Source organism: Bicyclus anynana, chromosome 15, assembly GCF_947172395.1.
Source record: "Bicyclus anynana chromosome 15, ilBicAnyn1.1, whole genome shotgun sequence".
NCBI classification, from domain to species: Eukaryota; Metazoa; Arthropoda; class Insecta; order Lepidoptera; family Nymphalidae; genus Bicyclus; species Bicyclus anynana.
The window spans coordinates 16,200,317-16,216,111 of record NC_069097.1 but is presented as its reverse complement, the minus strand read 5'-3'; the positions used below and the strand labels follow the sequence as shown (position 1 = coordinate 16,216,111).

Genomic DNA, 15,795 nt, shown 5'->3' with positions numbered 1-15,795 from the left:
ATATAAGCAGTCACGTGTAAATGATGTTAGTGCTTACGTGATTCACAAGTGATATAAATGAGTATAGTGATATTAAATTGTTGTTAAATTTCCAACCGAACATTCAAAACTCACTGAACACATTCTATTTAAATTTTGACTACAAAATATTAAAGCCATTTCAGAATGTCTATGATTTTATGTAGTCTCTGTCAATGGGTAACAAAATAAATTGTGTCTCCGAACTCGTGGGGATTGTTTTGAAATTTCGTTACCGAGTTGCCGGGACAAACAATTGTATGAGACGGACTTATGTGTGGCGCACGGGAGCGAGGGGGACGTGCGCCGGAGGGAACCATTCACTCGCCGTGATGCGGGAGTGACGACCTGATGCACGAGCAGTGAATGTGAGCGGTTTGAGCAAATTGAGCAATTTACTGGTGATTAGATTACGACCGCAGTTGAATTTCTGTTTTGAAAACTATTTTCACCCCACAAAAGATCCATATACCACAGATCATGGCTGCATAGGTATTTATTTACAAAGTTTAGGTCCCCTTTCGTTAAAATAACTGCTACACTTGTAACCAATCGAAATGATTAAAGATAAAAAACATACCTACAAAGAGACGAACACTGAACCTTTTCCTTTTAGGAAGTCATAGAACAAGTACTATGTTTTCTATGCGATAAATAGAATAAATATATTTCATACAAAACAAACGCGCAATAGATAAGAACAAATCCAAGCGTGAGATGACGCAATCGTTGTCGTAAACGTTCAATGATTTATTGTAATGCCACTGGATTCACTTACAATAATGTATGCAAGCGGATCTGAGGGTAATTATAGCTCTTCCAGCAATATATAAAGAACAAATCAATTTATTTTACTTTATAATATGCACACAAAAATAAAAATAACTTTTTTTTTAATATTTAAAAATGGTAAAATATCCGAAAAGCCCAACCATACCCATTAATAAACCATCGCCTCTAAACAACGCAACATTTGCTATCTGTGTGACGTGTCCAACAACTTGAGACAGTGTTACGCCTCATATGCTCGTAACTACACCGGGAACCATGCTCTTTAATCGAATACACAGCATTGCTGCACGACAGAAGTACTATCCTGAACGACCTCTGTCACAAAAATCTCTACTACTACTAACTACGAGTAGTTTGCTAGTACAAAAGTAGAGTACATTTATTAAACGCCCAGATTAAAAATTAAATCAGTTAACTTTCTAAGTAGAACAAAGATAACCTAGTTACGCACTTAACTGATTTGTTTTTTAATCTGGCTCGCCGATTACCCGTAAGACACAACCCTCTCGTGGGAAATACTCGCCGCCCCCGCGCCACACGTCGCTTGAATACAACACATTTTCTTAAAAATAAACATGAAGTTTCCACAGCGGAGTGAAAATATAATAAAATTTTTATATGGCGCTTTGCATTACAATACGGAAGGAGATTCGGTTATATTTCACCGGCTGCCATTCACAGCGAACTCTTAGGCTTAGTACACACCTTGGACACTTGTATGGAACGAACTCCTTTCAATACCAAACCTATTAACACAAAATATAATAATTGGTAAAAAAAATTATAGCTGCGAAATTAATACGTATTACTAAAGACTTTGGAAAATATATATATTCTATATACGATGAAGAGCTTTGCAAATGTACATTTTAAGCCTCGAAACCACGCCGGTCAACGAAAATACCTTGCATAGGAAATTGAAATTGTCAGAGTATAGCGTCCAAAACAAAAGTGTTTAATTGAGAGGCTTCAAAACATCGCCGCAAATTGAAGGAACTATTTCTGGGAGTGCGTTTCTACGAGCGTTGAGTGGTACGACACTTTTAGAAACATTTAGAATAAACTTTTCGAGAAAGTGTTGTAGTTTAATAGAAAGAGCCGCGTCAAAATATATACACACTGCGAGCGTATTGTTATAATTGCTTGAATATTATATTCGTATCAAATATACAAGTGAAGCGAATCACGTTGTTTGATACCTACTATGTACTTATATCCAATGCATAACAATATTAAGCAATGTGTTAAAAAGGTTACGACACCATTGATGAGTTCCCAATGATAAAGATGCTTGGAGGCCATTGAATCAGCTTCCGCCTTCACACAGGAAGTAAAACTATAAGAAATTGTAATGTTGTTATCAATTGTAAATTATAATACTGTATGATTTTTTTTAAAGAAAAGAGTAACCGAAGAGTTTCTATCCGGTTCTTCTCAGCAGAACTTGCCTTCCGAACAGGTGGTAGAATTTTTACAAATAGTCAATTGACGTTTCAAAAGTGCTTGTAATCTGAGCCTACTTGAATTTCGAATTTGAATTTTTGAATTTACTCCTGGCTCAGGCAATTTGTGTTTAATGTTTTATATGTTTTTGTGCTACCTGCCTTGCTTGTGCGAAATAGTAAGGTTTGTATTAATCTTCTGATGATTTTCTTAAATTGATCACTTTTAACACTCTTGTATCCCTTACCTTACGCTAAGTATAGTTAAGATGTATGGGAGGTGATTTAAATACTTTTTATGGGACGTCCTCGGGCCCTCCCCGCCGGGTCTGATCGACTGAACGGCTGAATGAATGGGTTCTGTGCGCGAATGATGGGCCATTAGCAGTTTTACATCGCCATTCCAGCGGGAGCTGTTATAACCAATGAGAATTATATGCCGACAATGAATTTGGAATTGATTAATTTGAAGCTTATATTTTCTTACCATAAACTTATACCTAATAAAGCTGTTAATGTTTCACAAGTGGCAGATATATTTTACAAATAAGCAAATATCATTAGCACATACTCGTATACTCATAGCATGCTAATAACAATAAACGAAAGAGAGTTTTTTTATTTCTGATTTAACCGCTAATGACGTTAACAAAATCGGCACAGTAATGTGTTACCAGTTGTCGCATTATTACACCAGCAAATACTCGCGACTTCGTCCGCGTGGAAAATCCTTATCCTTCGAATTTTAGCAGACTTTCATGAAAAGTTTCCTCACTTATGCCTTTTCTCAAGAGTATGGCTTACAAAAAATCCTTCTAATCTTGGTACTGCCTGACAAGATATTTAGGGTCATAGCACAAGCAGAGCAACTCGTATAGAGATTGTCTACGCATCGCCTGAGTCTGTGAGCTTGTTCTTAGATGAGGTGATTTCGTTACGATTCTGATTAGGGAGCGTTGCGGTAAGGAGTTTCATACAAATAATACTGAACGGCTTGAGTTGATACGTGTGTTACTTATGACCCTTAACAGCATACAAACTCATCCGTTGTATAATATACTAGCTGACACCGCACGGTTTCACCCACGTGTGTCCCGTTTCCATAGAATTACGGGGATGATATAAGCCTTCCTCGATAAATGGGCACTAAACTAACACTGAAAGAATTTTTCAAATCGGACGAGATTTGCTCGTTCAAACAAACAAACAAACTCTTCAGCTTTATAGAATAAATATAGATGTAGAGATATTGTTGTACTTGTAATAAATACCATCATCATACCTCATACTAATAGTAGCCGCAAATGTCTCTTAACCCGCGAACTTGTGCCCTGTGAACCGTGCCGCCGGTTCTTGCGCGCAGTTTGCTCGGTTAAATATTAATGAGCCCACAACCCGCGGCCCAATACAAACTCCAGTGGGCCGTTATTGTGCGCCTCAGCAGACAAAACTATTTTGCGCTCAAATCACTCCCGGTGACCTAAATAAATGATTGTTGAGTGACGCTCGTACGCCCGCTCCACGTTAAGTAGTTTTAAAACTAAACACCCCTATTATGTCGAGGGGTTTAGTTTACGTGTTTGTCTGTATGTTTGTACCACCATAACACTAAACGGGTATCGGTCAAGGCTATCCGAAAATACGGGATTTTCACAATATAACATTAGTACAATTATTGGCTTGAGTCTATAAATTTTGAAGAATTATTTGTTAACAAGATTTTGCGTTTGGCTGCATTCGGGAGATTTCATGTATCTTGAATTAAGGAAAATTAATCATCACGGGCGGGAATCTCACCCTCTCTATAAAATAAGCTCTCGGGTATTTCATCTCTCAATCCTGAATAACTTTCAGAAATACTATTTACTAAACTTTTGAAACTGGCGCGATTTGATAAACACAAACTTGTAATTAGTTAAACTACAAGCACCCTGTATACCGGTGCTGTAGGCACACATTGGCGCAGTCACGGAGAGGTATTCGAGAGGCCTGATTGATATTGGCGAGGGACGAGGAGGACCAAATTAATTGGCTGTGACGAGCAACTTCGCCGGAATGTTCTAATTAAAATTAAACTTAAACAAGTTCCAATTTCATTAACAAAACAGAAAAGCTTTGTAAAGTTGAAGCTCGGCGTCGCAAAATGAACAACGAAGGAGACAGATACGTCTTTTTACGTTAACTTTAGTTTAACGGAACATAAACGTCATTTTACGTGGACTCTAACGTAAAAAGATGTGTCTGTGTTTGTGTTTGTCTAAGGATATTTAATGACCCTTCGTTAGCTTCATTTTGAATGTTTATAATTTTATTTCACAAAAAGAAATTAGGAGAACCTTCATGTAAAATCATCATACCAGAGGCTTACCTATGCTAAAATCTGCGCTTTTTTGATTAGATTAATAATTTTCAGTTATCAGCAGAGCGGATGTAACTTCTGATTGACATACCAGGTTAAGATAAACAGCATACCTAATATATATAATGCAATAGATATTCTAATCCATGAGATTATTGAAGTTAGTCATATACACTATTTTTAACCGACTTCCAAAAAGGAGGAGGTTCTACGTTCGGCTGTATGTATGTTTTTTTTTTTTTTTTTTTTTTTTTTTTTTTTTTTTTTTTTTTTTTTTTTTTATGTATGTCCAGCGATAATTCCGTCAATTATGGACCGATTTTGAAAATTCTTTTTTTGTTTTGAAGGGTTTACTTTCAGGGTGGTCCCATTTTTTTCATGTCAGGATCTGATGATGGCATCCTGGAGAAATTGAGGGGAACTTTCGAAAGTTGTAGAGACGACTAGTGCGTTTGTTAGTGTTTCCATAAGGTATTTTAAACCACTACAACTTTATGAAGGTTTAGAGTTGGTCTGATGATGGAGCCGAAACACAGACGATGGAACTCGTCAACGATTTACAGCAGTCACCTTTTGTTTGGGCTTGATTAATTTGTATTGATGAGTACTTTCCACCTATATGGGTTGTGACTGTATTAAGGGTCTGGTGATGAAGACGAGGAACAGTGAAGAGAACTCCTCGACGGTTCACAGTAGCTACCTCGTGTTCGGACTTGATAAATTTGTATTGATGAGAACTTTCCACCTAGATGGACTGTGAATGTATTAAGGGTCTGGTGATGAAGACGAGGGACAGTGAAGAGAACTCCTCGACGGTTCACAGTAGCTACCTTGTGTTTGGACTTGATAAATTTGTGTTGATGAGAACTTTCCACCTATATGGGTTGTGACTGTATTAAGGGTCTGGTGATGAAGACGAGGGACAGTGAAGAGAACTCCTCGACGGTTCACAGTAGCTACCTCGTGTTCGGACTTGATAAATTTGTATTGATGAGAACTTTCCACCTAGATGGACTGTGAATGTATTAAGGGTCTGGTGATGAAGACGAGGGACACTGAAGAGAACTCCTCGACGGTTCACAGTAGCTACCTCGTGTTCGGACTTGATAAATTTGTATTGATGAGAACTTTCCACCTAGATGGACTGTGAATGTATTAAGGGTCTGGTGATGAAGACGAGGGACAGTGAAGAGAACTCCTCGATGGTTCACAGTAGCTACCTTGTGTTTGGACTTGATAAATTTGTGTTGATGGGAACTTTCCACCTAGATGGATTGTGACTGTACACACGCAGTAGGTATGCTAACACTAAAAATAAAAAAATAAAAATTTTAATAAAAAAAATTCAACCGACTTCCAAGTCAAAAAATAACTTTAACTAAAAAGCAAAAAATAACATCCTACCTATGTGCTACCTTCTGATCAGTTTGAAGGCGGTGCCAAGCCAGTGTCGTGTTTTAATTAAAGCTGTTTCTGAAAGAACCACAGAAATTTTGTAGTTAAAACGTGTTTAATTAAAACATCACTGGCTTGGCACCGCCTTCAAACTGATCAGAAGGTAGCACATAGGTAGGATGTTATTTTTTGCTTTTTAGTTAAAGTTATTTTTTGACTTGGAAGTCGGTTGAATTTTTTTTATTAAAATTTTAGATCGACATAGTTATTTAATTAAAACACATTATAATTCTTATACGAGTACATACGCCATACGATATCCGTCTTTTTATATTAATTAAAATGTTAATAAAATACAAAAATATAAAACTAACCTACACAAAATTAAACTCATTCACACAAAATCAAGTCTACTGAATAAATTATTAATCGAATATAAAACTGTCTACCTGTGTAAAAAAGTAAGTCATTAAAATACGGTTAACGGAAATAAAAGAAAATATAAAAGTGTTATTGCCCAATACTAAAATAGAAAAATTACAATATTAATTAATCAGAAATAAATAATCTAAGTAGTTAAGTAAAATATGAAAATTGTAAAAAGAGACAGCGTTTGGGGTAAATTACAAGATGGTTGTTCAAAACTGTTTATTTGCACAAATTAATTTTATTAAATAGTATCTGCTATTGTAATAGTTATAGAGACTGTAGGTGGCTTGTTTTAGTGAAAAGCCATCAATAAGTTATTATAATAAGTTTACAAAGAAACCTCCTTGTACGGTATACCGCACGCTCTTTAAAAACATGTCCTTTAATGCACTGCTCCTGTCTTCCTGAGGCCAAATTTCCCGCTGTGTTCCGTAGTAGTCATTTTCCAGACAACTGCACCCTTTAGACTAAAATTGAGCGATGCTGCTCGTCAGCAGAAAGAAGGACAGCGATGCCTGGCGAGTGATATCACAAAAGGTACTAATAATAATTTGATAATGTTACAGAGAAATAATTCTCTTCATATGCAGACTATGCGTTTGAAATAGAAAGTTTTTAATGTGGCATTGGTATCTGCAGCACGTTCCTCATTATATTAACGTTTTTAATATAAAATTTTCCATATAACATATAAAAGGAAACATAAATTACCCAATAAAAGAATTCATAAATAAGAACAGAGTAAAACAACACAACACTACAGGGAGGGTGGAAGGCTCAGACAGTGGTAGATCACGCAAACTAACAACCCCACTACGACGTACCTTTGAATCTTAACTTTTTAAAGTATTGCTTTGCGAGCTTAGGCTTCGTCCGCCCGGTCCGCCCTGCAACATATTACATACTGCTAAATCAAATTAATCAACAAACTGGGAAATAGTATAAGTATGTAGAACATATTCTCTTTCTACGCCTTGGGATATACGAGTGTACTTGTATCGACGAGTACCTGTCGCAGGCTCTAGGTGCTCGAGGATTACCTAGTACGAGTGAGTGACCCAAACAACCGCACTCTTCTGACCGTCACCTTTTAGAGTATAAATATAGTTTATTATCAACACAACCTTCACTAACACAGAGTTGAATTTTCCTGTAGAGTATGCCTAATTTAACAAATTAATTCGTGAATATCATGAGCATTTTTGTTTGTACGCGAGCCCCATAAAAGCCTGTAAGACTTCTTTAATAAAAATCAAATGACATCAGAAATGTCGTTATTCAAATAGGTTTTTGAAATTCCTTTGATGCGTTCGTACATATTTTTTCCCCATTACTGCGATGTGATTGATGGGAATAATTTTCCGTATTCTCAGAAAGTAAAATGTTAAGCTTTTCAAACGCGGATATTTGGTTATTACCATCTCTACATTCTCTATACTAATTAAATGGTCACGAATTAAGAATAATTGTTAAAACAGTTGATATTAAGTGACAAAATCCCTGCACATACTTCGAACTTGGCAATGGAATATCTCCTGGGTAGCATTGCTGTCAAGAGCCTCCTTTTGTATTGAAGATTGCACAAATGATAGCAAATTAAAAACGTTCTTGAAACGGACAACCTCATTTTAGTGGAGTAATGTTTTATGCAATGAATTAACAGCTTCTTACAGCAGTCGGCGCGGATCTGTCTCATTGCTATGTATGTATACAATCAGAGTTTTTGAGAGGCTTGCATATTCAACGCTCTACTACGGTTTTAATGAAATCGACTCGTTTACGGATTTGGGATTCATGCGCTATTTACATGACGAGTCGCGTCGCCCAATTATGACAACTACCCGTGATACCCACCTACAGACTTAATACGAAATACGAGTAACGCAAGTAACACAGATATCTCGACTCTAAACGTAGTTTAAAAATGTTAGACGATCGACTTTTCAGTCCACAGTCCAAGAGTTCAACTCAACTATTTAAATTGGATATATTATGATTATTTGTAAACGTAAACCAACGTGAGCATAAACGAGTATCAACTCTAGCACTCTACTCGTACTAGTATTTAAAATGGTCTTCAATTTATGAAAACATTTTATTAAATGTACAGCAGTCACGATTATCTTTCCAATTCTTGAGATTGAGAATTTTACAAAATTTTATATACAGGGTGTCCCGTAAATATTACGACAAGAAAGAACGCAATATATGCTAGCCGAAATTTTACGGTTTTCAAGTTATATTGATTTTTGTACAAAATACAAGAATAAATGAAATACCTGCGCATGAACTTTCATAACATAACCGTGCAAAAACTAATGTAGACCTCGGATAGTTCATCAATCCGCCGCCTTTTTCAAGAAAATCGCCTTTTCCGTGACGCTAACTCTCGGCACTTTTCCGCTGAATATTTTAATCCCGCAGTTAAAGCTTCACTGTTTGCTGAAGACGTAGCATTAATATTATTAAAGAGAATGTAGAATCAGTTCATTCTTCCGTGACCTTTTTAGTGGAGCTCTATTTCGAATTGTTATGCTTTAATAAGACTTTGTTTTGTATATATTGTTAATATTTATGTCTATATATTTAAGTCCATCGGTATAGTTTCAAATGACTGTAACGGTCGTGATGAAGTTTTGTATAGGCATATTGGTTGTGTAGTGTAGTTTACCCTGTACGATCAATTAATAAGTAGCATGCAGCATATATGCAGTGTCAATACATATACATTACATACTCGTAGTGGTATATTCTCCTCCGTGTAAGTCAGTTAAAAAACATTTCGTCTTCATAATATTTCATAAAAATAAACATTCAGTTCACAACAGTCTGCTACAACGATTTTTAGTCGGAATCAATCAAAACGAGCTTATTTCTAAAAAATAATAAATTCTCTACGCATAATGCCTCAGCAACAAGTCTGTTCCCAAAGTCTGCAAAGTTCGAGACATTACGCAAACTTCGCCTAAAGATATGTTTTTGATTCCATCTGTGCGCGGTATATCAGTCGACAAATAGCCGGCGCGGCGGCATGTAGCGGCCATTTGTCGCGACAACAAATGTCTGCGACTGCTGCGAAGTGGGTAATCCGACATTTTGTTTGCATAAAAATGTGACGATATGAAATGGCCGACTTCCACAGCTTACGATGCTTCGTCTAGATGTGTCGTGTATGTTACGAGTATACTTTACTTGACCTATGTGTTCAAACATGATATTTCAAGTCACGTAGCGAGTGAAGCGCGTGCTGATTTTACCTGAAACAAATAAAATAATTAAATTACAGTGTGTCAACTTAAATGGTAATGGAACTCTATGTGGAATATTTTTCGAGACCTCGTTTTGTAGATTTTGATAACAATGGTACATTTCCAAGTTAATTTCGATATCGAATCGATTTCTTTCGAAATTTGGAAGGGAATTTGGAACAGTACAAGTATTCTTATAGCAGACACAAAATCCTGATTGGTGGAAGAACTATGGATAGCTGTAGTAGGTACTAGGTAATACCGTGGGCGACCTCTGTCACAATTCACAAGCCTTACTATAATTATCTACATCTTAGAAGAATTACATATATAGTTGGCCTCGTTCGTCGTATGCAATTTGCCGTTACGTTCGCTTTGTGTCCACGTGTGCACAGTTGCAGGCGCGTTGAAACTCGTATTTATTTTATGATTGCAATATGGACGCGTGGATGGAGAGGTTTCGTATTGCGCGGCGCTACCCATAGCCGCGGATGTAACGACTATTTCGAATAAAAATGAACCGATAGCAAAAAAAGTTGAAAGTTGCTGTTTTCACCAAACAAATTATAAATTTAGAATATTTGATAAAATTGCATCCTCAGATTATTAAGAAAGTGTTGTGTTCATAATAAAATCTATGAAAACTGAAAGGTGTACGACACTGCAAAGCAGAAATAGTGAATGGACTTTGTGCATTCTTCTAATGGTTAACTTTATCTTCACATTCTTTACGTTAAATAAAGTAGAAAGATGTTGCAGAAAATGTTAAGTACTTCAGCTGGTTCGTTTTTCGTTAGTCCATTGACAGCCTTGTTTCAAAATGTCGATACTGCAATGAACAATTAGTGTCAGTTGTTCCAAACAGAGGAAGGTATTGAGATTACTCTGAAGGTATTGAGATTTTGTGATAAGTACCTACATACATATTATTCGCGATTGTTTCTGCGGACAGTACCTGCCGAGTCTTTACACCTAGAACACAATTCTGTAGCGGGAATAAAATCTAAGTGAAGCCGGCAAGTGCTTGCCGTTTGTTTGTGTTTGTTTGTTTTTGTTTTGCGTTCGGTACAGCGGCTGGAGTAACACTTACTTTAACTTTTGTCGACGCTTTCGGCTATTCTATACGGTGAAAAAAGTTACCAGAAAGTGTTTTGTCGTTATCTCTAGTGTGCTTTTGTGGTTAAACTTTACTATTTTATAACCTAAGACGCCTTATTTAATACTCGTTTAAATTACACAATTTCTGTGGTTCTTTCAGAAACAGCTTTAATTAAAACATGACACTGGATTGGCACCGCCTTCAAACTGATCAGAAGGTAGCACATAGGTAAGATGTTATTTTTTGCTTTTTAGTTTAGGTTAATTTTTGAGTTGGAAGTCGGTTGAATTTTTTTTATTAAAATTTTTATTTTTTAATTTTTAGTGTTAGCACACCTACTGAGTGTGAACTGACTGTCCTCCGTCTTCATCACCAGACCCCCTATGCAGTCACAATCCATATGGGTGGAAAGTTCTCATCAATATAAAATTTATCAAGTCCAAACACAAGGTAGCTACTGTGAACCGTCGAGGAGTTCCCTTAACTCTCCTTCATCTTCATCACCAGACCTCTAATACAGTCATAACCTATCCAGGTGGAAAGTTCTCATCAATACAAAATTATCAAGTCAAAACACAAGGTAGCTACTGTGAACCGTCGAGGAGTTCCCTTAACTATCCTTCGTTTTCCTCACCAGACCCCTAATACAGTCACAACCCATCTAGGTGGAAAGTTCTCATCAATACAAATTTATCAAGTCCAAACACAAGGTAGCTACTGTGAACCGTCAAGGAGTTCTCTTCACTGTCCTTCGTCTTCATCATCAGACCCTTAATACAGTCACAACCCATCTAGGTGGAAAGTTCTCATCAATACAAATTTATCAAGTCCAAACACAAGGTAGCTACTGTGAACCGTCGAGGAGTTCTCTTCAATGTCCTTCGTCTTCATCATCAGACCCTTAATACAGTCACAACCTATCTAGGTGGAAAGTTCTCATCAATACAAATAAATTAAGCCCAAACAAAAGGTACCTGCTGTAAATCGTTGACGAGTTCCATCGTCTGTGTATCGGCTCCATCATCAGACCAACTCCAGACCTTCATAAAATTGTAGTGGTTTAAAATACCTTATGGAAACACTAACAAACGCACTAGTCGTCTCTACGATTTTCAAAAGTTCCCCTCGATTTCTCCAGGATGCCATCATCAGATCCTGACATGAAAAAAATGGGACCACCCTGGAATCAAACCCTTCACAACAAAAAAAGAATTTTCAAAATCGGTCCACAAATGACGGAATTATCGCTGGACATAAAAAAAAAAAAAAAAAAAAAAAAACATACATACAGCCGAACGTAGAACCTCCTCCTTTTTGGAAGTCGGTTAAAAATGTTCAAATAGGCAGCGGAAGAAAAGTAAACACAACAAAATAGTTTAAAACCCTCGTAACTTAAAATTTAAGTTTCCGACTATTATTATCACTGGAGCGTAAATAATGTATTTTAATTGTTTTTTAAGAGCAGTGGACTGTAGAAACTTCTCGGATAGGATATGAAGAATGAATTGAAAGGACTGACCTTTAATGGCTTCTATTTTCTTTCTTCTTCGTTCTCCACGTTACGCTCTCATATTCCTAGCGGTTTTATTGATCAACTTGATGATAATTAACTTGATGAATTGATGATCAGCTGTTTATTGTCACTGACACTTTGAGCACACCAAAAGAAAACGAATAGTTTTAAGCGTTCTTGATTTTTCTTGTCTTGATTGGTCACAGGACGAGGAAATAATGAAAGATTGATAGGTGCGGGGAAGAGAGGAGTGCGGGAAGGGAAGGTTACGTTTACGTTCCATTATATGCGCGATTAATTTGATATACCATCTTCCTAGATGTTGTTTATTATCATTATTATAATAATTATATAAGATATTTTATGTATATTAATTTTTAATTGTACAATTAAACGTACCAATCACCATTAAATTAAATTATGACATAATCCTGACCTTTCAAAAGTGTATGTAAACTAAGCCTAATTGAAATAAATTAATTTTAAATTTTAAAACATTCCACCACAAAGTATAGAATTAACTTTTATTTGTGTATGTATGTCTCGTAGTTAAAAACACCAAATTAGATCCATCTAAGGAAATTTACTAAAAAGAAATTGAATCAAAAACCGTTGTCAATTACATACCCTGATGATGAATCGAGTGACAATGTTTTCCCAGTATTTATTACCGGATATCGAATGGGTCCACGAGACCCTGAAGGGCCCACATTGGGTACATTAGACCCTCGTTGGGTCGCCAGACGACACTCGGCAATCTGCATAATGTAATTAGATGTTGAGGATAAACCTTCCGGCCGCGATCGAGGAGCTGGCTTAATTAATTTGGTTTCATGGTTACTCCGTTTGTGAAATTGTACGCATAAATAAACTTTATTTCGACCGATTCTATTACTCCCAAGGACTACCAGGAAGATGAGCATGTGCGAAACACAAAGATAAGTGCCTTGTACTTAGTGTATTTTGTTCATAGGAATGGTAGCTGATCTATACTAATATTTTAAAGCTGAAGAGTTTGTTTGAACGCATTATTCGCAGGAACAGGACCGATTTGAAAAATTCCTTCAGTGTTAAATAGCCCCATTTATCGAGGAAGGTTATAGGCTTCTTTTATTCTATTATTTTATTCCTATATTCCTACGGGAACGGGAACCACGCCGGTGAAACCGCGAGGCGTCTACTGGACTTATTATAAGCGGCTAAAGTTTGTTTGTTGCTGGTTGCTTTGAATAAATCAAAGCGAAGCTAGCTATACGCGCTAGTATATTAATAACCGCAATAGTGCTACCAGTATTTCTAGTGCTGCAAATATTTACAGGTGGCGGTAATCAATTACAATCAGGTGTTCGTTTGCTATCGTTTTCTTAGTAACCAATAAAAAATAGCTAGTCGTTTTCATAATTATCAGCCTATATCAACTGTCCACTACGTGACCGAGCCTCTCTTCTTATACGAGATGGGATATACAGCTTGGATCCACCACGCTGTTCCATTGCGCAATAAAGATAACTAAATTTCTCCTTTCAACTTTAATTAAACAAAAATTCTGTTTTTTAGATAGGGTAATAGTGCAACTAGATTCAAAACTAGGTGCTTTCCAAGTTAGTCTACTTTTACCTATCAAGCTGGTGAGGCTAAAACTAATTCAGACGACAAAGTAAATACGTAGCGCTACACTTAAAGCTAGTTTCCAACAAAATGAAGCAACTATGTATTCTTCGCACACTGCACACTCGCTCGCGGCTCGCGGTGTGCGCAGGCATTAATTAGTGTTCGTTTGTGGCGACACAACTTATTAGCATGCTAATGAGGTTGCAGCGCCCTCTGTAGACCTCTCGCACTACACTCTTGTACACTCAACCACGGTACTAGGTGCTCGTACTTAACTTTTTAAAGTTCTCTTTGCCTCAGTGCTGTGGTAAGTAACAACGGAATATAGGGTCCTGGTTTCGAGTCCTTGATCGTACTATGAAAATAATGGGATATTTGATATTTCTTTCCGAGTTGGGTATAGTCTGCTTTGAAGTGGACGCTGATTGCTCACACCACTGTAATTATCACTAACATCTGATAGTGATTTAATATAAATAATATAAAACTATCCCACCTACCCATATTAGACCAGCGTGGTGGGGATAAACTCCCAGTCCATCAATGTTAATGGGTGATAGAGATGATTGTTTAATTGTATTTTTTTGTTTCTTAACCTTTTTTATCCAATTTCAAACAATTTTGTGATCGGTAGCACTAATAAAATAAAATAAATAAATAAAATAGCCTTTATTAATGAAGATTTTGTACATTTAAATTATGTCCCTAATCTCATTGTGCCTCATGGCAAAGGCCTCCTCCAGCTCCCGCCAGTGTTTCCTGTCCAGAGCTACTCTCCTCCAGAATGGGCCAGCTGTAAGCTTCAGCTCGTCTTCCCACCGTCTATGCTGCCGTCCCTTTTTCCGTCTCCCATTGCGAGGGCACCATTGTGTGACAAGGGTACTCCACTTTTCTTGAGGATCCCGAAGCATATGACCTGTCCATCTCCACTTAAGCTGGTCCATCCTGGTTAAAATGTCGGTAACTCTGGTCCTCTTCCTTATATCAAAGCTTCTTATCCTGTCTCTCTTCTTTACTCCCACCATGCTACGCTCCATTGCCCTCTGGCATTTCTGAAGGCTATCCCTGTGGGCTCTGTTTAGCGCCCAGGTTTCGCAACCATATGTTATGCTGGGTAAAACACATGTATCAAAAACTTTTTGCTTTATACTTATGGTTGTCCCCTTATTTTTCATAATTTCTTTAAGTCCCCAGTACTTTTTCCACCCCAAATTTATTCTCTTGTTTATTTCTTTCGCTGTTTGGTCCTCAGGAGAAATTATTTGTCCCAAATAAATGTATTCTGTTACATATTCTAATTTTACACCTCCTACTGTAATTGGTCTTTTACCTTCACTGACATTTGTCATAACTTTAGTTTTACTTTCATTTATTTTCAAGCCATAGTAGCTGCTTTCTGTAGCCAGGTCATTCAACATCGATTCCAATATTGCTGGGGATTCTTCCATTAGTATTATGTCATCAGCAAATCTCAGATGATGAAGTCTTCGGCCATTTATATTCAAACCTATATTATCCCAGTTTAGCTTCCTAAAGATGCTTTCGAGCACCGCCGAGAACAATTTGGGTGACAATGGATCTCCTTGTCGAAGACCTCTCTTTATAGGGAACTCATTTCCTAGCTTCTCCATTTGTATCCTTGCTTTGCTATTTGTATATATGTTTCTTATTATGTTTATGTAGGTAGCACTTATTCCTTGTTCTTCTAGGCTTTTCCATATGTAACAGTGATACAGGCTATCGAAAGCTTTAGCAAAATCAATAAAAGCTAGGTAAAGAGATTTATTATACTCATTGTATTTTTCTAACAACTGTTTAACTGTATGTATATGGTCAATTGTCGAGAAGTTTTTACGAAAGCCAGCTTGCTCGGTTGGTTGGTTTTCATC

The 15,795-nt window shown here is 36.9% G+C and overlaps 1 protein-coding gene across 1 annotated transcript in view; it reads right to left on the bottom strand.

The window, feature by feature from the left end:
• LOC112047476 (low-density lipoprotein receptor-related protein 2) overlaps positions 1-15,795 on the bottom strand; it is a 199,695-nt gene that overhangs the window by 56,907 nt on the left and 126,993 nt on the right. The window contains exon 2 of the mRNA XM_052885787.1: positions 7,260-7,322. Coding sequence (XP_052741747.1) covers positions 7,260-7,322 — 63 coding nt within the window. The remainder of the gene's footprint in view (positions 1-7,259; positions 7,323-15,795) is intronic.